Source organism: Akanthomyces muscarius, chromosome 3 (genome assembly GCF_028009165.1).
Source record: "Akanthomyces muscarius strain Ve6 chromosome 3, whole genome shotgun sequence".
In the NCBI taxonomy this organism is placed as follows: domain Eukaryota; kingdom Fungi; phylum Ascomycota; class Sordariomycetes; order Hypocreales; family Cordycipitaceae; genus Akanthomyces; species Akanthomyces muscarius.
The window spans coordinates 3,080,013-3,104,232 of record NC_079243.1 but is presented as its reverse complement, the minus strand read 5'-3'; the positions used below and the strand labels follow the sequence as shown (position 1 = coordinate 3,104,232).

The window sequence follows — 24,220 nt, the reverse complement described above, 5'->3', positions numbered from 1 at the left end:
ACACTACGACGGACTCGAGTATACTCTTTTGCATTTACTGCCGCGGCGTTGCTGTTGCGCTGCGTCGTCATGCCTCACGTCTTTGTTTTCATTTACAGATCCTCTATACCCACTGTATCAGGGTCTATTGCTACGAAGTTGCCCACTCATGGCCTTAACGTCTCTCATTAAGCACCTTTTCGACCTTTACTTTGATTATACACTTGACGGCAACTGTCCATTTCTTTCTCTTCTTTTCTCTATCCTATTTATTTTCTTTTTTTTTAGCGCTGGAATATTCTGCGACCAAGGTTGTCTCGAGCAACATACACATGTTTTATTTTTGTTGATTGTTGAAAGGGGAAAATAGTTTGGAGCCGTTGATTGGACGCGGCAAAATTGACACTTAGAGCACAATTTACACTCAAACATGCTTGATATCAACTGCTACGCTGTAATGTGCTGCACTCCCGAAATGGAATAAAATGTTTGCCATGAAGAAGAAGAAAAATGATATATTACTAAAGATATCGGCTCATGGCGGGATATATAAGAAGAGAACCGCTCGACGCAACAAAAAAAAAAGAACAAAAGAAGAAAAACGAAAGACAAAAAAAAACTTATTCAACAACAATCGCATCATTCATACCAAGGTCTCATCCTGCAAAAAAGAAAATCAAATAAAACATGATCGCTCCTTGATCCCATCATCCCTCGTTATTTCCTGGGCATCTCACCAGGGTCGCCGAGAACCCCCCCGAGATCTCCTGATCCGCCTCCCATGTACACCCCAAAACCCATCATTGCGCCTTCATCCTTTTTTTCGATCCAGAAAACAATCAAACACATGTGCTGTCATTGATGATTGATCCCCACATCCCTTGCCTCATCCCATCCTACCGCCTCATTTCATGCCATCAGGATGACCACACGTCAGCACTCTTCTATAGAGCCTGGCCTGGCACAAACTCGGTATTCGTCACCTGTCCCGTCGCAATGTCCACGTCAGTCTCCTGGCGGAGCGGATTCTTGCCGGCCTTGATGACCTCCCTCTTCTCCTTGGGGCCGAGGGCGACGTGGTTGAACCCGGGCGGCAGCGGCATGTCGGCGACGAGCATCTTGGTCTTCATGAGGCGCGCCTTGTCGCGGTACGCCTGCTGGTCGCGCGGGTGCTCAAACAGCTCACGGCACTCCTCCTCGATGCGGCTCCACTTGCCGTAGTGCTGCGCGACGCTCCTGATGAGCACCTGCTCGTCGTGGCTGGACCACGGGTACCGCCTGCGGACGCCGCCCTCGTGGAACGCGGGACGCGGCTGGTTGCGGTAGTCGGCGACGGTAGTGGTCGTGTTGCGACTCTGGGAGGCGGCAGGTCTAGGTGCTTCGATGACGTGGCGCTGTAGCTCAGACCGCTGGGTGAGACCGCCGACGGCCGTGGTGGATGTGCTCATGGGAGGAGTCGAGTGCGGGTAGGGTTCGTTTTGGTGCTGCTGCTTGACAACCGCCAGCGCGAGACGCTCCGCCTCCATGGCGTCAAGATGACGGCGCCGCTTCTCGCGAATAGCGTCTTCGTTGACAGAACGATCATCCGTCTCAAAGGGATCGTCGTCTTCGTTGTCGCCGGTGGCGGGGGGACGGTCATCACTGACTTGCTGGTGGGCGCGCTTGCGATGAGCGATTGGCGATGATGGTGGAGAAGAACGGCTGCGGCGCCGACGATGGGACAAAGTCGAAGGGAGCGGTGCGGCAGCGTGGCCAGCGGCAAGAATGCGACCGTGGGCGCTGGCTTGCTGGTTTGAAGGTGGCGGCACCACCGGTGAGCTGTGCTGCAAGCCGTGGAGATCTCGTAGATCGGCAGCGCTGTGGAAGAGGGGGAGGTCGGCTTCCGCATTCGGCACACGGGTAATGGGCTGCGACTCCTCGTCTCCCGAGGACTCGTCTGCACTGGCTTGGAGCTCGTCGGCGGCGTCGTGGAATTCCTCGGCTTGTTCCGAGGCGGCGTCGTTGGCAGCAGGCGCGGCGGGATCCTGCAGGCGGGCCCAGGCGAGGCGCGCAATCTGAATTGGTTTGCTGAGCTCTTGATCATAGACAGCTTGTATGGAGGCCAAGAAGTTCTGGGCGGGAAAGCGTCCCCGATGCGAGGCCAGGTTAGCAAAGGTGGCTCCGTTATCGGCAATGTGCTTCAGGAAGCCGACGACGCGGGTGCGGCAGCGCTGCTGCACCAGGTCATTGTCCAAGCCAGCCACGAGCCTGTAAGGCCCCTTGGCAAGCGTGTTCTTGAGCTGCTTTTCGGAGGGGTCCGCGAGCTGGCCGCAAAAGACGTCGTATACAATCCTTCGCGCTTCGGAGTTGTACTTGGCTGTGGAGAGCGCAGCGAGCAGATACGCTTGGCGAACGTCGAGCGCCAGGTCCACCATGGCGTTGGTCAAGGGGAGCAGGCGGCCGCCCAGGAAAAGGTCCTCGAAATTGTCATCGAGAATTTTGAGCGCATTCACATCTGCCTCGCCAGCCTCGCGCAACTCGTTCTTGGCGCCTGCGTACACGATATCGACGAGGGTTGCGAGGTTGGTTGGGATTAAGAAATGCTTGAGGACTTTGGCTTCATCGTCGGGCATTTGACGATCAAGCCACAGCCAGTGCAGAAAGGGCGCATATGACTCGTGTACAACGAGGTGGTTGCGCATAGACGTGAAAGCACCCATGTCCATCTCGAAGAATCGAAGCTGGGTCTTGTAGCGTTGAAGCTGGGCCTTATCCGCGCCGCTCAAACTGTCCTTGGCCAAGATGCCGTTGTCCTTCATCTTGTCCAAGATGACCCTGTACTTGGTGAAGAGGTCCCTATACTTGGTGAAAATACTTTCGGCAGCGTCGGCCAGCTTTTGGATGCCTTGACACATAAAGGGCGCATCTTCTACCTCGATTTGGGCGCCAGACTCTGCTTGACGGTCTTCAGCTCCAGAGTCTTCTTCGGAGCCAGGTTCAGCGTCGGCGACAAATTCAGCGTCGAATCTGGGAGAGGGTGATTCACTGTTTGCCTGGCCGCGATTGGGGCTCGTGAAGATGTTGAATTCACTCTTTGCGACGTCACGGGGCGGGCCCTTTCGCGGGATGGGGTCGGCGGTGAGGGATCCGCGGTCCTTGGCCGGTGCGGCAGGCGCAGAAGAGCTCGGTTTGGCGGCGGCGCGCGCTCTTGTCGCCATGCCCCTGCCCGGCTCGTCTGCAACGGCACCAGCACCTTTGTTTCGTCGAGGGCGGCCTCGAGTGCGTTGCGCTGGGATTGACTCGGGCGCGGTGGACGCAGGCGTAGACCTGGTTGCGCGTTTGGGGGGCATGACGAGAAATTAATTGGGGGGGTTTTTTTTTGTTATGGTGGAGATGGTGATGAATGATATGATTTGAGGAAAGTGAAAGAAACTAATAATAATAAATAATAATGAGATGGCGCGCGGGGAGTTTGTTTGTGGGCTGCTGTTGTGAACTCGGAAAGAGAGAAACTTGGGGTGAAAGGGGCAGAAGAGTGCAGATTTTTCTTCGGAGTGTAAAATCCTATGCGCCGGAGGTTTAATAAGCAGCCTTCTATCCTTTTACCAATTGAGAAAAGAAAGTCGAACAAATGCGCATGAACCACTGCGCTGCGCGAAATTGGGCGAATGTGAAGTTGTAGACGCAAAGTGATGAGAATGTTGTCGAGTGGAGTCGATTCGCGATTTGGGGTTGGGGTTAGCAGTTGGCACTGTATTTGGTATTGCTGGCCCTGGAACTTGGGGTGGGCCTGGTCTGGTTAGGGTCAGCGTTCGGGTTAGGGTCAGGGTCAGGGTCAGGCTTCGGGTCAGGCTTCGGGTCAGAGAGTGGCTTCATTCATTGCTTTCAATGCCCCAGTAGCGAAGAAGAAAACTGTGGAAAAAAAATCCAAGGGCAAGAAAATAAATCAAGAGCAATATTTATTCACACGGTGCACTGAGCTCATGCTTTCACTCCCCTCGCCCGTAGTTTCTACAACACCTCCGTGCCATCTACTGAGTATTTTGCGCCTACAGAGGGCATCGCGCAGAGGAAAGACGCCCCATAATTCGGTACGTACCGAGGACGACTCTTCGCCCAAACACTTGCGAACTAACATTACTTGCGCGCATCTTGTCAATCAGCCAGAATATACACCTATACCGTCACCTCCTCGAGCTCCGTCAATGCACAATCGTAAACTACCTTGTCTGCTTTGCACAAATCTCTCCGGCACGCTTATGCAGGTCATCGGCACTCCGTTTCATCAGCTGTCAAAATCAGAAGCGATTCCTCCTCGCACCGATCATCTGCTGCAACGCTAGACAATCAATACGAGCCATCACGGGCGCGACCTACCATTGGAGTGGTGGTGTTATCATCGAGATGTCATCAGGCAATCCGCAACGTGCAAGTGTGATTCTACAGAAAATGGTGCTATAGCTTGAAGCCTGCTATCCCCCCTCCCTCCGAGCCCGCCGCCCGACATGAACGGTGCCGAAGCGGAGCAGAACAGACCAGACCAGACCAGACCAGACCATCAGATGGTCCAGTCCAACCAAGCCGACACCTCGAGGTGAAGCCGACGCCAGCGCTGAGCGCCTCGACCCTGGCATCTTGTACCTGCCACCTGCCACCTGCCAACTGCCTGCTCTCGACTCCCTGCCGATCCACCACACCGAACGGGGCCCCGGGCCAGTTGCCCGATTCGACATCTACTTTTATGCCGTCTTCTTTGTCTTCCGTGCTGCTTCTTGCTCCCTTCCAAAAAGACCCGTAAGATAGGCGGAGCGCATCACGAAAACAAACGTCTGCGGTGGAGAGCGCCCCCGGCGCCCCCGACTCAGTTAGCGGATCCGGTTCCTGGAAGCAATGGAGCCAGCCGGCAGCAGCAACTTTGATTGTGCTGGTGCGAAACACCGAGCACTGGTAGCGTATTTGATTACTTACTGTAAATCCAATATTGCCCCAGGTCATGGCATTCCACACCTGTGGCTGCAGCACCCTCTCCTTGCCCAGCGCCAAGCATGTGAAAGCAAGGTGGCCAATGTCACCGAGCCACAGCGCGACGAGATAGCTCCGGACCACCTTGATCTCGGAAGTTGTCGTAAGGACTGCCAGCCCGACAAAGCACATGAGAAGATACATGTTGCCCAGCTGCTGCGCCATGACCAGACTGTGCTCCGATGCAGGAAACACCTGCTTCTCGGGCAGCTGCTCGGCGACGAACCATGCTGGGTCCCAGATGGCGCCGATGAAGCCGGCGATTCTGCGCTCGGTCAAGGTGAGATTAGCTTGCCTGGTGGTGTTTATGCCACCCGCGTCTTGGCTACTTGGACACCGCGTGCACACTCACAAAGAAATCGGCTCAATAATGGTAAACGTCACCCGCGGAATCGTAGGTAATTTGGAAGCCATCTTGCTTCGCCTCTTATCACGCCGTTTACCTCACGACTCTGCAAAGATAAAAATAAATGACGCCACCGGCACACAACTGCCAGATGGCTGCAGTCCCGACAGGGTAGCTTATCGACCAACTGCCAGTCAACGCGCAAAGCTTGTGACTCCGAGCCGCGATCCACAAAATCGCTGGGTTCGGGGCGCTGGAGCAACAGTGAGGTGTGACACTTGATATACCCGGTATCAAACGTACGAGGCGGGCGCAAAGTCAGACTGTCAGGCGGCGGCGGCGGCGGCGGCGACGGGCGGCCGAGTGAGTGTCAGAAGCTTTTGCTTGCTCTGGCGTGTCCGCGTCAGAGTGCTGTTGCACGGTGCATGTGGCTCCCCCGCGCGGCGGACAGACGGGGACGGTATAACAGCCGCTCGCCAGCTTAATTACAGGGCTGCTCTCGGGGCAAAAGGGGTCCTGAGACGTGGTGCGTCGTGCGCTGACGACGGAGACACGGAGAGTAGGCATGGCGCCGGCCCCAGCTCCTCAGGCGCCCAAGACGGTCTAGCGGGCGGGGATTTGCCGTTTTTCGTCCAAGATGCCACTAATTTAGCCTGGAACAAAGAATCAAGAACAAGCGTGCAAGCCCAAGCAAACCAAGATTTTCTCCGTGGCGGAAAGGGTGGCTACTCGGGTGGGCTGCAGCTCCAAGACGGCTGCTTGCTGCGCTGCCACGGCTGTTTGGCTCGCGGTGGAGGCTCTGCCTCTGGCTCTGCCTCCGGTTCCTCCCATGTGACAATTTCACGTGTCACTGTGTCAGAGACAAACCGCTGCTCTCCAAGCCAGCCAGAGCCTCCATTCGGCCTTGCGCTTGCTTGTGCATCGGTCGCAGATGGATCCATCCTTAATCCGAGGATGGGACGAGACCACTTTGTCTTTGATTCTTCAAAGCCTTTTTAATTTCGTCCATGCCCGCCTCCATCGCATCTCACCCTCCTCTTGGCTCTTGATCTCAAGGACTCCAATGCCCAACACGACATCGCCCTGACACTTTGCCCACGATGGCTACCATCGAACCGCGCCTCATCCACCTCTTGAACGAGTCGACATCGACTCCTCACCACTCCCATGCGGACCTCCCTCCTCTGCATGCCCTGCCTCTACACGCCCATGGCGATAGGCCTCTACCGAGGCTAGACCGCGATGTGAGCCGTCATGCCGCTTCGCATCCGTATCCTATCCGCCTGCTGCTCGACGACTCCGACTCGGGCGAGTCTCGCCACGGCCATGGTGCCTACCGCGATGACAGCCCCGAGGGCCCCGATGACGCCTACCACAAGAAGCGCAGCCGCGCCACGATGCACGTCAAAGATGACTTTGTGCAGCTGCCGCAGCCTCTCAAGAAGCAAAAAGCCACGCAGCAGGCCCTCGTCATGCCGCCCATTATCAATGGCCTCCACGAGCCTCCGCCTCATGCCGCGCTCTTCCCGCCTATTTCTTCAACCACCTACGAGAATGATGCGAACCAAATGAAGATGATGCACGACTTCAACAATCACAGCAGCCCCGACGAGCGCTCCCACCGACGAGGTTCCTCCGAAACCGACAAGAGCTCTTCCAAAGGCCGCAAGCGCGCCACCAAACCCCGACGCAAGTGGACAGACGAGGAAACGAACCATCTCCTCCTCGGTGTGAACCGCCATGGCGTCGGCAAATGGACCAACATCTTGGAAGACCCTGACTTTGCATTCAACGAACGTACTGCCGGCGACTTGAAGGATCGCTTTCGCACTTGCTGCCCCGAAGAGCTCCGAGGATCTAGCAAGAGCTCTCGATCCGAGCGTCGCTCAGAGCACAGCAGCAAGAGCAGCTCTCGCAAGGGCCTGCACTCGGAGAATATTTTGATTAGCGATGAAAAGTCTCGGTCCAAGAGCTCCAAGAGCTCCCCCGAATCTGAGTCGCCCAAGCAAAAGAAGAGTCGCGCTCATCGCAAGAACATGGATGATTTGGCCTCACTCGGCATTCACGGCCCATTCAAAAAGTCGCATCGTCGCGAACGCCGCCCCTTCACGGAGCAGGATGATCATGAGATCCTTGAGGGCCTGGATCACTACGGCCCAGCCTGGACCAAGATCCAGCGTGATCCTCGTTATCATCTCTCCAGCCGACAGCCTACCGATCTGCGTGACAGAGTCCGCAACAAGTATCCTGCCATTTACCAGCGCATCGAAAAGGGTACCTTTCAAGCCAAGGATTCGTCCAGAGGCAACGACATCATGGAGCCCTCTGTCAACATGTCCATTGACAACTCGCTGAAGCGCTCCAAGGCGGCTCGCCACCACTCTCGCGATGAGGACCCCAGATGGGCTGCTCATGTTGCTGAATCCGAGTATGTCCAGCATGCAGGCTTTGAGTTTGGTGACGCTGGTGCAAACCACTTCATGGGTGGCGAGATGGATATTTCTAGACTGCTTCTAGACGATTCACGAATGGCTCACGGCCACGGCCGACAAGGCGAGCTCTCCGGGCCGTCGTCCCCTACCGCGACGGGCGTTGACTCCCGTCGCGACCGCTACGAATATGCACTCCGGTGCTAAAGTGTCATTTAACACGACAGCATGAACAAACACCACTTATTTTCAGCGCACATGTTACATATTACGGATAATGTTTTTTCGGAGTTTGGATTACAACGGGATATCACATGGGATTATGGCGCATGGTACATTGATTTGACTGATACCAACAAGATAGAGGGCTACGGGACAAAGACAGTCTCGAAGGGACAAGCGGACCCAGCTAGCCGGCCGCTCTTGAAGCAAGTGGGAAGAAGAACTAATGCCAGCAGCTGGCATCTACATACACCTACAGCATACCAAAAGTAGTCTAGTGAGCGATTCGTCCAGTCTAGATTGAATAATATAGCCTGCCCTGCAGGCGCTACATCTACAATCGTGGGATTTTTACATGTGAAGGTGGCCAGGGACCGATCAGCCCCATTTACCCAAAAGAGAATGAACCTCGGCGCGGGGCTTTGCTCCAAGTGATGAAGTGAGGCTCCACCATCGACGTCGAACTTATCGCGATTCCTCACGTGACGAAACGCGTGACTTGGCTCCATATCTCCACCTCAACCGGTCCTAGGGCACAAAGCCCCCGGTAAACTACGCTAGGCCAAGCGAGGACGAGAAAAAATTGTGCGTGCTCCAGCGGAGCACATCTTGGTCTCGTTGAACGGAGCCCGCCTCAATTTCTGATTTTCTGCATCCCGACTAACTTCACAGCCAAACCGACAAAATGGCCCGCGGAATGTAAGTCTGACACTCCAAAGCGAACTGCATCATTGCGAATTGGGACCTTGCTTTCATCAGCAATGTCTTACGAATGAGCAATGCTGCGTCGCTCCCGCCAGCCTCTCTCGGCGGACGAAGCAGGGTCTCGCGAACCAAAATACTGACAATCGCCACAGCAAGAAGCACCAAAAGCGTCTCTCAGCCCCCAGCCACTGGCTGTTGGACAAGCTGTCCGGCGTCTACGCGCCCAAGCCCTCGGCCGGTCCCCACAAGCTCCGCGACTGCATGCCCCTGATTGTCTTCATCCGCAACCGCCTCAAGTATGCGCTCAACTACCGCGAGACGCGCTCGATCCTGATGCAGCGCCTGGTCAAGGTCGACGGCAAGGTCCGCACCGACATGACCTACCCGGCCGGCTTCATGGACGTCATCTCCATCGAGAAGACGGGCGAGAACTTCCGCCTCATCTACGACACCAAGGGCCGCTTCACCGTCCACCGCATCCAGGCCGAGGAGGCCGAGTACAAGCTCGGCAAGGTCAAGCGCGTCCAGCTTGGCAAGGGCGGAATCCCATTCTTGGTCACGCACGATGCCAGAACGTGAGTTTCTGATCAGACATCATTCAGCCGTTGGATCAAGCTTTGGTTGATTTCGGGGGATTTTCTGGGCGTCAGAAAAAAAACATTTGTTCCGCTCTTCTACGACTGGTTTCCTCCAGACTAGGATGAAGAACGTGAGGTTGCTGCTAGAACTGTGGCCTTGTCTTCCTGCTCTCACGGTAGGGTCAAAGACAGGTTACGGGGAATTAGCGACACCTCGTCGTAGAACCGTCTCCCACGACATCCCCCCCGAAATACTCCCATTGTCCTTTTTCTGACGAACTGTAATGGTGAACTTTGCACCACGTTTTATACTGACATGTAAATTCCCAGTATCCGCTACCCCGACCCCACCATCAAGGTCAACGACACCGTCAAGATTGAGCTGGCCACCGGCAAGATCACCGACTTTGTCAAGTTCGACACCGGCGCCATTGCCATGGTCACCGGCGGTCGCAACATGGGCCGTATCGGTGTCATCACCCACCGCGAGCGCCACGACGGCGGCTTCGCCATTGTCCACATCAAGGACGCCATCGACAACACCTTTGCCACCCGCGAGAGCAACGTCTTCGTCATTGGCCAGGACAAGCCCTGGATCTCCCTGCCCAAGGGCAAGGGTGTCAAGCTCACCATTGCTGAGGAGCGTGACCGCCGCCGCGCCATGAACAACTAAGCGCGTCATCATGATGATGTGCGGTTGGGCGTAGAAAAGTATTAAAAAAAGATGGCATGTGCACAGGAGTCACGGATTTGACGTTTCTGTTAGTTGGAGGGGCAATTGGACCACTTCCTTTATAAAGCTAGCCATAGGCAAACATGAGAAAACATGAATATTCCAAGCACATTACATCTGCAGTGATGTTCCGGTTCCCGGTGACGGTTGTGCTTTCGTCCCACATGCTGGCATATCGCGATAAAAGATGTTCCGTCACAGCTCTGCTGACCAGTACTTGCGTCCCGTAATGGAACCGCAGATTCCGAACGGCTTGTCCTTCCATTGGCTTCTTCAGTCGTTGCCGTCTGTGAGTGCCGGTCCCCGCTGGCTTCTTGCCAATTATACGACTTCCCCGCCACTAGTGTCGTCCATCGCGGGAGTAACGTGGGGGACATTGTATCCGCTTTGGCCTGTACAAGCCATACCGACGTCGGACGCTTTAAGGACTCGTGCGGTTTACAATATGAAGAGTCTCGCTGCTTCAAGTCACTCTGGGATCTAAATTAGAAATGCTGCGTTCTTTGTGTAGATCTGGTTTTCGTGGTCGACGCTTCGCCGTGCCCAGCCGCCGCTGCCAGTCGACCACCACTTCAAGTGGCAGATCTGCCTCTACATGGTCCAGTGGCGCGGTACTGGGCTTCGCGGTAGCTACGGGAGCTATTGGATGGAGTATTGCAAAATGGCAGAATGAAAAAAATAGCAGCCCAACTCGCTACAGTATTAGCAGCTCCGGTGGTGGCGATCAGCGGTTCGCAACGCTGCCAGAAATGAACAAGGCTAGTCCACCAAACGATACGTAAAAAGAGTATCTCTAACAGAATTGATAGGCAATAAAGGAGATCATGTCGGAGCTTGGGAGCGAAGAGATAATCTCTACGGATGATGAAGATCTCAAGACTCACGGGTACTCGGAGTGGTCAAGTGTCAATCCCGACACGCTGCCCGTCGCCGTCGCCTACCCACGCAGCACCGAGGACGTGGCTGCCATTGTCAGGATCTGCCACCGCCACCGCGTGCCCCTGATTCCCTTTTCTGGGGGCACGAGCCTCGAGGGCAACTTCTCCGCTCCCTACGGCGGCGTCAGCGTCGACTTTGCCTTTATGGACCGCATCCTGCAGCTCAACAAGGACGACATGGACGTCGTCGTGCAGCCGAGCGTCGGCTGGCAGGACCTGAACCAGACGCTCGCCGACATGGGCGCGGGCCTCTTCTTTCCTGTGGACCCGGGCCCGACGGCCAAGATTGGCGGCATGGTGGGCACAAACTGCTCGGGGACCAACGCGGTCCGCTACGGCACGATGAAGGACTGGGTGGTGAACCTGACGGTCGTTCTAGCGGACGGGCAGATCATCAAGACGCGCAGGAGGCCGCGCAAGTCGTCGGCGGGATATAACTTGAATGGACTGTTTGTGGGCTCCGAAGGCACTCTGGGGATTGTCACTGAAGGTGCGCATATGCAAACTGGCTTCGCAGGGTCAATGGGTTTAAGGTGCTAACACATGCAAAGCCACGCTGAAACTTGCTGTCGTCCCAGAACTGTATTCTGTAGGCGTCGTCTCGTTTCCGACGATACGCGATGCCGCTGCCGCTGCCGCCGGCGTCATGCAGGCGGGTGTGCCTGTCACATGCCTAGAGATTATGGACGAGGTGCAGATGCGCGTCGTCAACTTGAGCGGCAACACGGCCCCGCGTACGTGGAAGGAGTTGCCGACGCTCTTTTTCAAGTTTGCCGGCTCCAAGGCGAGCGTGGCAGAGAACATCTCGACAGTGCAGGCCATTACGTCGAGGAATGGAGGCGAGGAGTTTGAGTTTGCCAAGGACGAGCAGGAGCAGAAGCTGCTGTGGTCTGCGAGAAAAGAGTCGCTGTGGTCGATGCTTGCTCTGCGAAAGGAGGGCCAAGACGTTTGTAAGAAGAACCATATCCACCATTTTTTGTTGTTCAAAGCAATGCTTCTAACATTTTTCATTATAGGGAGCACGGATGTGGCAGTGCCACTGAGCCGCCTCGCCGACCTGATTGAGGTGAGCAAGCAGGAGATGGACGAGCTGGGCATGTTTGCGAGCATCCTGGGGCATGTCGGCGACGGCAACTTTCACGAGAGCATCATGTACAACAAGCACGACCCGGCGGAGCGCGAAAAGGTGGCCGCATGCGTCCACAACATGGTGAACCGCGCGCTGAACATGGAGGGCACGTGCACCGGCGAACACTCGATAGGTTGGGGCAAAAAGGAGAGCCTGGTCAAGGAGGTCGGGCAGGAGACGGTGGATGTGATGGCGACGATTAAGCGCTCGCTGGACGAAAGATGGATACTGAACCCGGGCAAGATTATGGACGTGCCGTGGATGCCCAGGGAAACGCACATGGGGAGGGAGGATGTGGTGGTGACGCCGATTCGGGAGGTGGAGAGGAAGGCATCGCAGAATAGCTTTGATCCATGAGCAATTTATTTTTTAAACTCCTTTACAGCTCGTTTGTTGTATAATATGCTACGCCGCGTGGCAGACATGCGCAGTCCGCCCAGCTGCACTCCTACACCTCTACACCTCTGCACTTCTGCACTTCTGCAAACGCCGCCTCAGAAAGGCTTCACTTTCCTCCCCCACCTCCCTCCCTCCTCTCTTTTGTTTATTTCATCTTTTCTTCATCTTTTCTGTGGTGCTTTATTGCCTAATTATCTCAAACCTCCATCGCTTGAACAGGCCATCTAGATTCAATACCGCTTCAATGACCATATACTACGAATTTCCTGAACAGCTCGCTGAGAAATGGTCCAACGCAGGACTCTCCGAAGAACGCTCACGAAGCGCCTCGCGCAACCCGTCCAGCCGCGGCGATGTGCCACCCAAGCAAGGCCTGGAGACCGGGTTCATCTCGCTCAAGCTTTCCAACATGCCAAAAGACGTCACGATTCAGCAAATCTGGAAAGCATTTTCGCCAAAAGGCAGCATACATCTCATCGAGATTTTTGATCCCAGCCCTAGAGAGACAACAGCCACTGGGAGAATCGACTTTGAGCCACGGCCGAAGAACAATTTCTGGCAGAACAGGCGGATCGACGTTGCTTTGCCAGGCCACGAAAATCCAGTCACATTCAATGTCGGAGTACGGCATGAGGCTGTGCATAGCACCGAGGAGCAACGCAGCTTGCCCGTCATTTCAATGCAGCTCAAGTCGCTGGACTTTGGGAGCTTGCTAAACGAGGATACCATGGTGATTGGGGAAACAATCAACTCGATGGAAGATGGCGATCTCTCGCTGGACTTGAACACCCGCCGCGGAGAGGTTACCATTCATTTTCGGTTTCCGGAGAAGCAAAACCTGATCTCGCGGAAGAGACAGTACAAACTCGTCACCCCTCTTTCCGCCATCAAGAAGGTCTAGGACACCTGCTCTGAAGGAAACAAACGAGGATACTCGATCTCCTTTGACGGGCCGTTGGATTACTTCTGGCAAGTTCCAGACGCTCTGAAAGTAATGCCAACTGACTCAAGGAGATGGTACTCTAGCGACGGCTGGGTGCGCGCGACCGATCTTTACGAAGTCATCATGGAACCGCAGAAGCTTCCGATCTCGACCTACAGCCGAGGTCGTCTCGGGAGATTTATCGACATTAGCCGCCTCAAGACGTTTAGATGCATTATCGACGAGTCCAACGCTCAGTCTCTGGCCGCTACTGAGCATTTAATGTTTGCGCTCGATCAACACCAAAAAGTCCCAGCTCGGACCACCCTCAAGCTAGAGAGAGACCGAAAATGCATGTGGGATATGCTGGATCATCATGGAAACCACAACAGTTCCAATACTCTCGAGTACCTTGGACTCACCGCACACCACATTTACCTGGATTTTGCTGTTCGGTACAGGCTAGAGGTGTGCGTCACCAGAGGTTATCTCAGGGAATACGCCGTCGATGCTTCATTTCTGGAAAAGCTGGCAGCCTTGGATGCTACAGTAGCATGCAAGATTCTGGAATACGTTGCTGATAACGAAATGCAAATCGAAGATCCTCTTCAAATTCTTGAGGACGCGCAGTTTCGCTGCGCCCCCTTGAAGCGGCGCATTCCGCACTACTGCTCGCTTGTTCTCAAGGCTAATCTCACGCCGACATCACTGAAGCTGAATCTTCCGAATGTCGAAAGCTCAAACCGGGTCATGCGCAAGTACAACAACCTGCAAGACAGATTTCTCCGCGTGCAGTTTCTTTCTGAAACAGAGTCTGACCGCATTGCAAAAGACCGCTACAACAATGATGATGTCTGGAAACGTCTACTGCGTGTTCTATACAAAGGTATCCGCATCGGAGATCGCACGTACGAGTTTCTGGCATTTGGAAATTCGCAGCTACGCGAAGGTAGCGTGACATTTTTCTGTCCTACAGCGCATGTGTCGTGCGATGACATTCGCAAGTGGCTGGGCAACTTTGACCATATTCGAAATATTGCCAAATTTGGCGCTCGCATTGGACAGTGCTTCTCGACCACTCGAGAGGTGCGTGGTGTTCGCGTGCCCACCATTCGTCACATTGACGACATTGAAGTCAACGGCGAGTGCTTCAGTGATGGTGTGGGCATCATCTCGGGCTTTCTCGCCAAGCTGGTTGTTGATGAGATGAAACTGGATGTAGTTGGGAATCCATCCGCCTTTCAATTTCGTATGGGTGGTGCCAAGGGAGTCCTCGCAGTGTGGCCGCGCGAATATGCGAAGCATATGGAGGTCTGTCTGCGAAAGTCCCAAATCAAGTTCAACACCAAGGCAAACACGCTTGAGATCATCAAGTGTGCCAAGACCACGACCGCGACTCTCAATCGCCTGATCATTACCATTCTCGAGTACCTCGGAGTACCTGCCGAGGCATTCATGTCGCTTTTGAACCACCAGATTGGGCAGTACGACGAGGCAATGACAAGCCGCACTACGGCTATTGATCTTTTGACAAAATTCGTCGACGAGAACCAGGCGACAGTTATCGTGGCCGACATTCTCAAGGCCGGCTTTCAGGATCCTTTTGTGAAGAACAGTCTCAAGCTCTGGCGAGCTTGGACTTTGAAGCTTATGAAAGAGAAATGCAGAATTCACGTCGAGAAGAGTGCCTTTGTCATGGGGTGTGTTGACGAGACGGGCACATTGCAAGGGCATTCCACCGAGACAGAAGGGTCCAAGGCAAAGGACTATTCAAGCCTTCCTCAAATCTTTCTTCAAATCAGCGATGGAACGTACCAAAACAAGACGAGAATCATCAAAGGCCTTTGCGTCATCGGTCGCAATCCAGCCCTTCACGCCGGAGACATTCGCGTTGTACAAGCGGTCGATATCCCAGCTCTGCGGCATCTGAAGGATGTTGTCGTGTTCCCGTCTAAAGGTGACCGGTCGCTTCCCAGCATGCTGTCCGGAGGTGACCTGGACGGTGACGAGTATTTCGTCTTTTGGGACCCCATCCTGATGCCGAAAATCTGGAACACGCCGCCGATGCACTCTGCGCCAGTCACCCCACAGGACTTGGACAGAGATGTCGAGGTCAATGACTTGCGCAACTTTGTCGTCAAGTACATGAAGAACGACTTCCTGGGGCTCATTGCCGTGTCGCATCTCGCACATGCGGATAAACGGGGCTTGAACTCTTCTATATGTAAGAAATTCACCGATATGCTGAGTCGTTTGCTAACGTTTGGCCCTGACAGGCTTGCAACTCGCTGAGCTTCACTCGCAGGCCGTCGACTACCCCAAAACAGGCATACCAGCAGAATGGAGCCGCGCCAAATACCAGCCAAGAAAATGGCCACATTTTATGCAGAAAAACAGCAACACGTACCCTTCCCGCAAGGCGCTCGGAATCCTATACGACCGAGTGGTAGCTGAGAACTACGACTACATCCCCAGCTGCGAAGACGAATTTGATTCGAGAATCACAGAGAATTTCTCCTTTACCGAAGAAGCCCTGGCCAATGCAAGGAATATGAAGGCGCAGTACGATGTCGCTGTAAGACGTCTGCTGAAGCAGTTCCGCGTCGCGACTGAATTTGAGCTCTACTCTGGCTGGGCCATGTCCAAGCCAGCGGTCGGCTCGGACTACAAGCGCCAGGAGGATCTGGGGCAGCAATTCGACACGCTCAAGCAGCGGTTCCGCGAAATGTGCATCGAGACCGCAGGAGAAGCGGCCGGTGGGAACCTAGATGAGCTTGTGGCAGCCATCTACAAGGTGACGGAAGACGAGGTCAAGGGTTTCCTGGCCGAGGCAGAGGCCGACGGGGAGAATTTGGAATTTTCGCCCAGGGCCATGCCGCTGATAAGCTTTCCGTGGATATTCCACTGGATCCTGGTCAGGATTGCCAACGGCGACCAGTACAAGCCCCTAGAGACGTCTCTGGCGCCCGCTGCTCGCCTTGCGCCACTGACGACGGCCGCAACACGTTGTGAAGCAGATGACGAGGTTCCGAAGGAGGTCGATGGGCTGAAGGTTTCGCAGTCTGGAAGATCCGACGAAGAAGCAAGAGAGATTGCTAATTTTGACGGAGAAGTCGATCTCATTGATTTTGATGCCGATGTCGTGGAAAGCAAGCCAGAGAGGAGCGTGGATGCGCAGAAGAGTAATGATGCTCCCGAAGAGGCGGCCGAGTCGAGCTGTGACGCTCCCGAAGAGGCAGCCGATGGTACCGAGTCACTGCTGCAGACTTCAAGGAATTCCGAGATGACACCAAGCAAGTCCGGCTCAGAACCGCATTCGACGCATTTCGTCGCGTCCAGCAAGGAAGACTCTCCAGGTATCGTCAACGTGCCAAGCAGCGCAGCGCCGATTTCGCGGCATTTGGAGTATAGAGAGTCGAGCATGGACCAGCTGCTGCGTCTGTACGAGGACTCTGACGAGGATTGAGCAGGCATTGGGCCGCAATGGGTAAAATGCGAATTTCCCAGGAGAGTTTGGGAAGCGGGGGCGGAAGCTTTCTGCCTTTGCCAGCATGATGATTTCTTTTCTTGATGTTCTTTTTTTGCTCGATCTTTACACCAGCTAGCGCTTAATACACAAATCAGTCCTCAGCACCCATTTCTCACCTGCGCGGACCTCTCTGCCCTCGTGCTGCGACATGTCAGTTTTTCATTAGCTTCTTACACGTCCGCCCGTTTTGAACCTTGAATGCATTCGTCACGTACCAAAAGACAGTCGTCGCCGTGCTTGTGCAGGAGCAGCATGCCCGTCTGCAGCGACACGGGCATGGCCTCGGCCTCGGACTGGCGGTCGTGCGGGTAAAAGACGGTCTCGCCGCCGACGCAGCCCTCGGACGCGGACGTCAGGTAGAGCAGCAGCGTCCATGTCGTGCGCGCCTGCACGGGCCTGTCGTCAATCTCGAGAGTGACGTTGTTGGACTCGTCATCTGCCTCTCTCGTCTCAGCACTCCCCCTCCCCCCACCACCTCGTCGCTTTCAATGGGGGACTACTCACAGTGGCAGTCAAAGAACTGGCCTTTTGTGTACCGGTACACCCTGATGTTTGGGCTCAGCCCAATCGGCTCGCCACCCCTGGTCCCTCATCAGCACAACACCCACACACACAACACGCATCACAATCATTTGCGCAACGTACCATAGATCGTTGACCGGGGAAGACGAAGAGGTCAGCGCCTCCCGCAGACCCGTCTTCTCCCAGAGGGCCCGCGCAAACGCCCCGTCGTGGACCTGGAAGCGGTCGTTGACGCGCACGGCGTCGCCGCGGCGGGGCGTGCCGGGCGTCGTCTGCAGCGCGAGCGAGGACAGGAAGGCGACGTAGTCCCGGCACAGGCTGCGCGGGAAAAAGGCGTCGAGGGTGACGATGTGGTCGGTGCCGGGGTGCGTCTGGGGCACGAGGTCGACGACGGGCAGCGGGGGCTTGAACTTGGGCCATGACGGCGGCGCAGTGGTGGCGGTGGTGGGTTGGGATTTGGACGATTTGGCGGCTTTTGGTTTTGCCATGGTGGGCTAGTGTGTGTCTGGTAAATCAAGAGGTTGATTGGGGGATTTTCTGTCTGGAGAGTAAAAGAAGGGCAGAAGTGGTGTGTCTGTGGAAGAATTGCTGTTGTTGACAGTAGGTAGGAGTGGTGGTGTGAATGTTTTTAGTTGTACCTACCTGGCTTTGACACGCTAACCCCAGTACAAATCTAATGTCTTTTTCTCCACACTGCAGTCCTTGAACGCCTACGAGATAAGTAAATGTCCATCGCTTTTGGTCTCTATGCATCTATGAGGATTAGTCGCACGCGAGTCTCTATTGCTCCGTGACATTGGTGTGTCGGGAAATGTATCAATACACGGCCAACAGCTCCGAGTTGGCGTTGTGATGCTTCATTTCAGTGGGTTAGCCGGCGAAAGCTGGGTACCGTGTAAAGGAAAGTATATGGATTGAAATCGTGTTTCTCGTGTAGTGCAAGTAAAAAATCACCATTCACGTCAATCGCTCTAGGAATAGCAATAGCACAAACGGAACACCACAGGCATTTATACCAGCTCACCTAGTCCGCCCACCTGGTATCTTGACAATGTCGAGCCACTTGACCTCGTCAATACAACTAACCTTGGACCACGCCTTTATATTCTGGGTACTTGGCAAAAACCGACTTGTTGTTCAATCTCTGTAAATCATAATCATTATTCTCATCTTAAAATACACCATTATCAAATTCTCTTTGTAACAAAACCTGTGAAATCGGCCTGGCGTGTCCGTCTGTTGTCCGTCACCGCGGGCGCTCCACCCTGGCAGGGGGCCCAACTTTTTCAACGTCCTTGCACTTGAACCTCTTTGCATCAACTCATCGCATCTCATCCCGCCAAACATACCCCGACGACAATCATCACATGATCTCGCTCTCCGTCTCATAAAACACACCACACAAACACACACACACACACAGCGGCCTCACCATGGGGTTCCTGGCGAAGCTCCTGGCGCCGCACGTCGTCGGCACGCCAGAGCCAGGCTCATCCTCTTCATCACCACCCTCTCCAGACTCATCATCCACCACCACCACCACCTCCTCCTCCTCCTCACCACCACGAGCCGCCGGCCCCGCGCCCAATCCTTCGCAGCAACGCCAACGTCTGCCCCCCGCCGCTCCCTCCCCCGTCATCGACACCTCGCGCACCGCGCACCTCACGCCCCTCCAGCGGCAGACGTCGCAGCTCTCCCTCCTCCTCCTGGGGGGCAGCTTCATGGCGGCGACCGTCTTCGTGACGCGCCGCGCCGTCCTCCGGCGGCAGCGCGAGTCCATCCCGCGCTTCTTCCACGCCTCCTACCTGCCCCCCGGGCACCCGCACGTCGCGCTCGACGGCGGCGAGCGGTCCACGCTCGCGGCGCAGGCGCTCGGCTTCGCGACGCTCAACGTCGCGGGCTTCGCCGTGCTGCTGACGGGCGGCACGGCGTGGGCGTTTGACCTCTGCTCGGTGGCGGAGCTGCAGGCCAGGACGCAGATGCGGAGGGACGCGGCGGGGGGAGGGCACATGGGGGAGGAGGAGGAGCGCGAGGTGGACAACATGGTCATGGGTCTGATGGAGAGGCTGGGCATGGACGTCGAGGGCCTCAAGGAGCAGGATCGGCTGGCGGCGGAAAAGGCAGACGAGACGGCGTCGAAAGCATAGAGATGGAATGCAATGTACATGAGCAATGTGGCCCAAGGGTAGAAAATGTACAGATGGGCACAGTGGATAGTGTATATTAGTGTAAAAAATGTACAAAAAGTCTTGTTCTCTCTCCATTTTATAGCCAAGAGAGAATAATGATGCAAAAAACCCTAGGATATCCAAAAAAGAACCCCTTTCCGTGCTCTCTCCTCTTTGTGAAAATGCCAGTCCTCGTGTGGAGGTGATTCTAATGCTGCCTCAAACCCATGCCAACATAAGTCTCTAATGTTATATCTCTATGCCGTATTCTTTCTTTCTTTTTTTCTTTTTTTTTTTTTTTTCATATTCTTTTTTTGGTCTTTACATTTCCGTCCCTGTTGTCGACGCCGCCGCCTCCTCCTTGGCACGCTGCTTCCGCCACTCCTGCAGCTCGTCCAGCCCCGGGCCGGCATTGTCCAGGCTGCCCCTGCGGCCCCAGTTCTTGGGCTGGCGCTTGAGGAACGCGCCGACGGCACCCAGATAGCCCTCGTGGCGCAGAAAGTACGCGTGCTTGGCGCCCTTGCTCCAGAACTTGATGGCGTAGCTCAGCGTGTTCATGGTCTGGCGGTGGCCGCGGATAAAGGATCCGCCAAAGTAAATGTCCGAGAGGTTGTGGATCTGCGACTGCAGCAGGGCAATCTGGCCAATGTTGTTGGAGACGGCGTAGAGCAGCGAGCGGGCAATGTCGCCGTCGTTGAAGCCCGGCCCGCGCGGGAGCGCCTGGCCGTCGACCTGCTGGCCCTGCGCGAGCGCGGCGGCCTCGGCGTCCTTTTTCATCTTGAAGACGCGGCCAAAGGACGAGGCAATGGTGGTGCTCTTGAGGCCAATCTTGCCGTAGTCCTGGCCGTAAATGTCGCCGACGAGCATGTCGACGTGGGTGTTGTCGCCGCGGCCTGCCTGCTCGAGCATCTCGTCAAAGGTGCGGGCGCCCGTCAGCAGGGACAGGAGGCCCCAGAGGGTGCCGCCGCCGAGCGAGGTGCCGCCGACGCGCTCAAACGTGCGGGGGCCGGTGACCTTGAGCATGGACACGCCGGAGCCAATGTTGACGAGCAGGTATGGGTAGATGGCCTCGCGTGGGCCGACAAAGTGCATGGGGTCGGTCTCGGAGTAGGTAAAGACTTCGCGGGGGATCTCGGTGATGAAGAAGTCGAGGCCTGGGGAAGTCAGTGGAAATGAAAAGAATGAGAGCGGTGGCGGCATTTACCGATTATTAGACATTCCATCTCATCTTCGCGCGACACGTCGACGCCGAGCGCATCGCGAATCTTATCGTAAAACTTGTAGGCGCCGCCGCCCGTGGCCATGACGGCCAGGTCGCTAGGGCGGGAGCCGGTGAGCTTCAGCTGCCTGTCGCGCAGGTCACGCATAAACTCGACGCAGTCGTCGATGCGATCCGTCTCAAACGTCTGAAAGGTGAGGCGACCGCCGGGGTCGGTGTGGATGTCGACCTCGCGGGAAAAGTAGACGAGCTTGATGAGGGAGCCGCCGATCTGGGCAGCGAGGTTAGAGAAGAGCATTAAACAGGCAGTCTTTCCAGCGACATACATCCACGGCAATGTGGCTGACGACGGCCGTGTGGTTGGGGAGCCGAATGTCGCTCGTCTCGTGGTGTGTCGTCGTCGTTGATGCTGTCGGGGAGCCGCGGCCGTTTTTGGGCGTGGACGAGTCCGGGTCGACGATGAAGGCGCCGGTGACGTTGATCTTGACGCTGCCGGGCTTGGTGATTGTGCTGTCAATCTCGGCCGTGGTGGTCATGGTGCGCGAGCGCGAGACGACGGGGTGGAGGGCGTCGGCGGCAGCATCTTGCGTCTTGTCGTCGTCCTCGGGCGAGGGGACGTCGGCGGGGATCTGGAGGGGCGGCATGGACGCATTCGGCGACATGGTGGGAGTCTGTGTGGTGGTTGAGGAGAAGGAGGTGATGGAGGAGGAGTCGACCGCAGTCGCAAGAGGAGAGCGGGATCTCAACGGATCATCAGCACGGGAGGAGAGATGGGTGTTGTCGTTGTCGGCGGGAATAGAGTCGGTCGTGTGCCGTGGGTATGTATTGGGAGCGACGACAGCGGCGGGCCGACGGTGGTTACGGACGAGGGGCGGCTGCTGCTACTGCTGCTGCTGCTGCTGCCGCTGCTTGGCGGGGCAGCTTACAGCGCCGTCTACCACCACACCAGTGCTGATATCGGCGCTGACTGTTACCACTGCAGCGGACATTTTGCCGCCAAAACAGGCATGCAGCACGCTGAAGAGGCCTGTAGCTCGCTAGAAATACAGGGGTCTGTTGAATGTATCACCGTATCATCACCGGTCGGCGACAACTGTTTGAATGAGAGAAAAGAAAGAGAATAAGAAAAAAACAAGTAATACAAGTACTTGTATCCCCGGCAAGATCAAATCTCGACCAAGCTAACCTGTCGGTGAATCATCCGCGGATCAAGTCCTCACGGCGCAAGATGCTCTCACGATAAGCCTCTAATCGATAGCCACGAAACTTGGGACCCCTTTAACATCTCAGTCGGATCCACTCCGAACCGAGGTATGCGGAAACAGCAAACACCCAACCGCGAGTTTGTTCCGTAACTTTCCAAAGCGCCATCTTTAGTACGGGCTGGCTGGTCCATGGGCTCACTGGAGCATGCATGCATGGCTTCTGGCTATATGGGATGATGATGTGCTCTCTCATCGTCTTATCGGCTCCTCGGCAGACCCGCTTGACCACGGCCCCCCCCGCGATACTAACGTCGTCAACTACCGGCAGCACACAGACACACAGACGGCTAGCAAGGCAAACCCTCCGTCGGCCCGGCCGCAGATATGGCGGTGACTAGGGTGTCTCAGGATACTGCCATCTGGGTTTCCGTAAAGTCCAAAGAACGCTTGGTGTCTTGTCTCTCATAGACTATTATTACTTGACGTAGCTGTAGGAACCGTTGCATGTATCGCATACCCATGATATTAATAAATACTATGTCATCATCAAACTTTACATAATCCCGTCCATGACAAAACAAATACGTGGTATCTTGCGCCGAACAAAAAGCCAACATCATGCCGTCCAGTTTATACATCATATACAAAAGCGAGCCTTTTTAAAACATGTGGCCGCCAGGAACGGCTACAAAAATCGCCGTCAGGACGCCGCCAAAGAGAAGCGAGGCAAGAATGGCCTGGATGAAAATGGTGTCCTGGATCTGGCGCAGCGCAGGCTCCTGGATCCAGACCTCGCGGTCAAAGACCTTGCGGACCACATTGCGCTTCTCATACTTGACCACCCAGGGCTCGTCCTCGTAGCTGTTGCACGAGTCAAATGACTGCAGGCTCGTCTTGGAGACGCCGGGGCTCTCGAGGCCATCTTTTTCCGAGTCCTGCGTAAAGAGCTCCCAGGGGCGCACGTGGCGGTGGTGCATGCCGTGCAGGACAACGCACATGCCCTTGTAGGCGGCGACGAGGGTGCTGATGCCGACGACAAAGGCGATGGCGGTGAGGGCGCGCCAGCCGCGTCCCGCGCCGCTCAGACAGAGCACGATGCCTGCGACGACGCCGAGCAGGATGGTGCCGACGCCGAGGCCGCGGGCAAACGTGACGCGGGCCGGGTTGCCGTTGCAGATGGACCAGCGCACAAAATTGGGGTGCGCCTGGCGGCGGAGGGTTGACTCAACAGAGGTGATAAGGAGACGCAGGGCGGAGGGGTGGGTGGTATGAGAAAGAGCCTGAACAGCGGCCTTTTGCTCCCAGGCGGAGAGGTTGAGTTGGCGGGGGGCACCATCCATGATATATGTAGCGATGACGCGGTTGATTTCCTCGCGGAAAGGCTGAATGGAGAAGGGCTGCTTGGCGCCGGCGGTGCTGAAAGCCTCAGAGGCCTGTGAGCGGTAGGTTGCCAGGGTCGAGGCAGGTGCCTGGGTGGCTGTGTAGACAGATTCTTGATCAGAAGCGCCGTGGGCAGTACGGGGAGGGGTGTTGAACGGGTTGTTGCTGCCGGCCTCGTGGCCTTGCTTCTCAAAGTCGGTGCCCTTGAACAGTTCGGCGGCCACGCCGTTGTCCGGGCGCAGCTTCTCGGCATTGTCCTTGCGGAGACGAGCGACGATGTCGTCCTCCATGGCCTGCGTCCACTCGGGGGACAGGCGCAGGTCGGTGGTGTCGGCGGTGCCAAAGCGCTTGACGTAGTCCTTGTACCAGAGGAAGAACTGCAGGTTTTCGGCCGAGTGCTCAATGTAGATGAGATAGTTCATGAAGTCGCGTACAGTCATGGGCTGGGGAATGTATTAGGGTTGGGCTTGTTGAACGGAGCTGTGTGTATAACGTACAGGGCAGGTTCCGCCGTTGATGATGTTGTCAAAGGCAAGAGAGTCGGGGATGCCGTTGGCAGAGTAGCCCGAGGTGTCGGAGTGCATCGAGTCGCCCGTCTTGGACTCGGCGACAGACTCGCGGCTAGCAAGGCTTTGAGTGTCGACATGCTTGGGTCGAGTGTATGTGAGAGGGACGCCCATCTTGACGAAAGTATGTGTATTAGTGTCTGTGGCGTTTACTGAAAATGCAGCCAAGAGTATGGGATGAGATGAGGGCAAAGATCACTTTTCAGGAACCAGTGTATAAGACGAGGGGGAAGCGGGGATATATAGTCGG

The 24,220-nt window shown here is 55.8% G+C and overlaps 12 protein-coding genes across 13 annotated transcripts; 7 read left to right on the top strand and 5 right to left on the bottom strand.

Annotated features, from left to right (window-relative positions):
* Positions 1-923: 923 nt before the first annotated feature.
* On the bottom strand, positions 924-3,308 carry LMH87_002384 (uncharacterized protein; the record flags this gene model as incomplete). Of its 2 annotated transcripts, none has more annotated exons than XM_056193827.1 (1): positions 924-3,308. In XM_056193827.1, the coding sequence occupies one exon, from the start codon at positions 3,306-3,308 to the stop codon at positions 924-926; it is 2,385 nt and encodes a 794-aa protein (XP_056050824.1). The 2 variants fall into 2 exon arrangements, with proteins under 2 accessions (XP_056050824.1, XP_056050825.1); XM_056193828.1 differs by having other exon boundaries at positions 924-1,505.
* A 633-nt stretch (positions 3,309-3,941) lies between these two features.
* On the top strand, positions 3,942-4,301 carry LMH87_002383 (uncharacterized protein; the record flags this gene model as incomplete). The annotated part of the gene is made up of 2 exons (XM_056193826.1): positions 3,942-4,049; positions 4,122-4,301. 2 exons carry the CDS (start codon positions 3,942-3,944, stop codon positions 4,299-4,301), a joined length of 288 nt encoding a protein of 95 aa, XP_056050823.1.
* A 396-nt stretch (positions 4,302-4,697) lies between these two features.
* LMH87_002382 (uncharacterized protein) lies at positions 4,698-5,394 on the bottom strand (the record flags this gene model as incomplete). The annotated part of the gene is made up of 3 exons (XM_056193824.1): positions 4,698-4,787; positions 4,927-5,245; positions 5,333-5,394. 3 exons carry the CDS (start codon positions 5,392-5,394, stop codon positions 4,698-4,700), a joined length of 471 nt encoding a protein of 156 aa, XP_056050822.1.
* A 1,032-nt stretch (positions 5,395-6,426) lies between these two features.
* On the top strand, positions 6,427-7,962 carry LMH87_002381 (uncharacterized protein; the record flags this gene model as incomplete). The annotated part of the gene is made up of 1 exon (XM_056193823.1): positions 6,427-7,962. The coding sequence occupies one exon, from the start codon at positions 6,427-6,429 to the stop codon at positions 7,960-7,962; it is 1,536 nt and encodes a 511-aa protein (XP_056050821.1).
* Positions 7,963-8,662: 700 nt separating this feature from the next.
* Positions 8,663-9,933, top strand: LMH87_002380 (uncharacterized protein; the record flags this gene model as incomplete). The annotated part of the gene is made up of 3 exons (XM_056193822.1): positions 8,663-8,676; positions 8,835-9,257; positions 9,591-9,933. The coding sequence occupies 3 exons, from the start codon at positions 8,663-8,665 to the stop codon at positions 9,931-9,933; spliced, it is 780 nt and encodes a 259-aa protein (XP_056050820.1).
* A 551-nt stretch (positions 9,934-10,484) lies between these two features.
* On the top strand, positions 10,485-12,417 carry LMH87_002379 (uncharacterized protein; the record flags this gene model as incomplete). The annotated part of the gene is made up of 4 exons (XM_056193821.1): positions 10,485-10,751; positions 10,803-11,421; positions 11,483-11,881; positions 11,948-12,417. The coding sequence occupies 4 exons, from the start codon at positions 10,485-10,487 to the stop codon at positions 12,415-12,417; spliced, it is 1,755 nt and encodes a 584-aa protein (XP_056050819.1).
* A 286-nt stretch (positions 12,418-12,703) lies between these two features.
* On the top strand, positions 12,704-13,360 carry LMH87_002378 (uncharacterized protein; the record flags this gene model as incomplete). Its single annotated transcript, XM_056193820.1, has 1 exon — positions 12,704-13,360. One exon carries the CDS (start codon positions 12,704-12,706, stop codon positions 13,358-13,360), a length of 657 nt encoding a protein of 218 aa, XP_056050818.1.
* A 93-nt stretch (positions 13,361-13,453) lies between these two features.
* On the top strand, positions 13,454-16,847 carry LMH87_002377 (uncharacterized protein; the record flags this gene model as incomplete). Its single annotated transcript, XM_056193819.1, has 2 exons — positions 13,454-15,605; positions 15,658-16,847. 2 exons carry the CDS (start codon positions 13,454-13,456, stop codon positions 16,845-16,847), a joined length of 3,342 nt encoding a protein of 1,113 aa, XP_056050817.1.
* Positions 16,848-16,982: 135 nt separating this feature from the next.
* Positions 16,983-17,920, bottom strand: LMH87_002376 (uncharacterized protein; the record flags this gene model as incomplete). Its single annotated transcript, XM_056193818.1, has 4 exons — positions 16,983-17,051; positions 17,126-17,346; positions 17,415-17,491; positions 17,556-17,920. 4 exons carry the CDS (start codon positions 17,918-17,920, stop codon positions 16,983-16,985), a joined length of 732 nt encoding a protein of 243 aa, XP_056050816.1.
* Positions 17,921-18,865: 945 nt separating this feature from the next.
* On the top strand, positions 18,866-19,579 carry LMH87_002375 (uncharacterized protein; the record flags this gene model as incomplete). The annotated part of the gene is made up of 1 exon (XM_056193817.1): positions 18,866-19,579. One exon carries the CDS (start codon positions 18,866-18,868, stop codon positions 19,577-19,579), a length of 714 nt encoding a protein of 237 aa, XP_056050815.1.
* Positions 19,580-19,921: 342 nt separating this feature from the next.
* On the bottom strand, positions 19,922-21,481 carry LMH87_002374 (uncharacterized protein; the record flags this gene model as incomplete). The annotated part of the gene is made up of 3 exons (XM_056193816.1): positions 19,922-20,754; positions 20,805-21,090; positions 21,146-21,481. The coding sequence occupies 3 exons, from the start codon at positions 21,479-21,481 to the stop codon at positions 19,922-19,924; spliced, it is 1,455 nt and encodes a 484-aa protein (XP_056050814.1).
* A 1,202-nt stretch (positions 21,482-22,683) lies between these two features.
* Positions 22,684-24,084, bottom strand: LMH87_002373 (uncharacterized protein; the record flags this gene model as incomplete). The annotated part of the gene is made up of 2 exons (XM_056193815.1): positions 22,684-23,847; positions 23,902-24,084. The coding sequence occupies 2 exons, from the start codon at positions 24,082-24,084 to the stop codon at positions 22,684-22,686; spliced, it is 1,347 nt and encodes a 448-aa protein (XP_056050813.1).
* Positions 24,085-24,220: the final 136 nt, after the last annotated feature.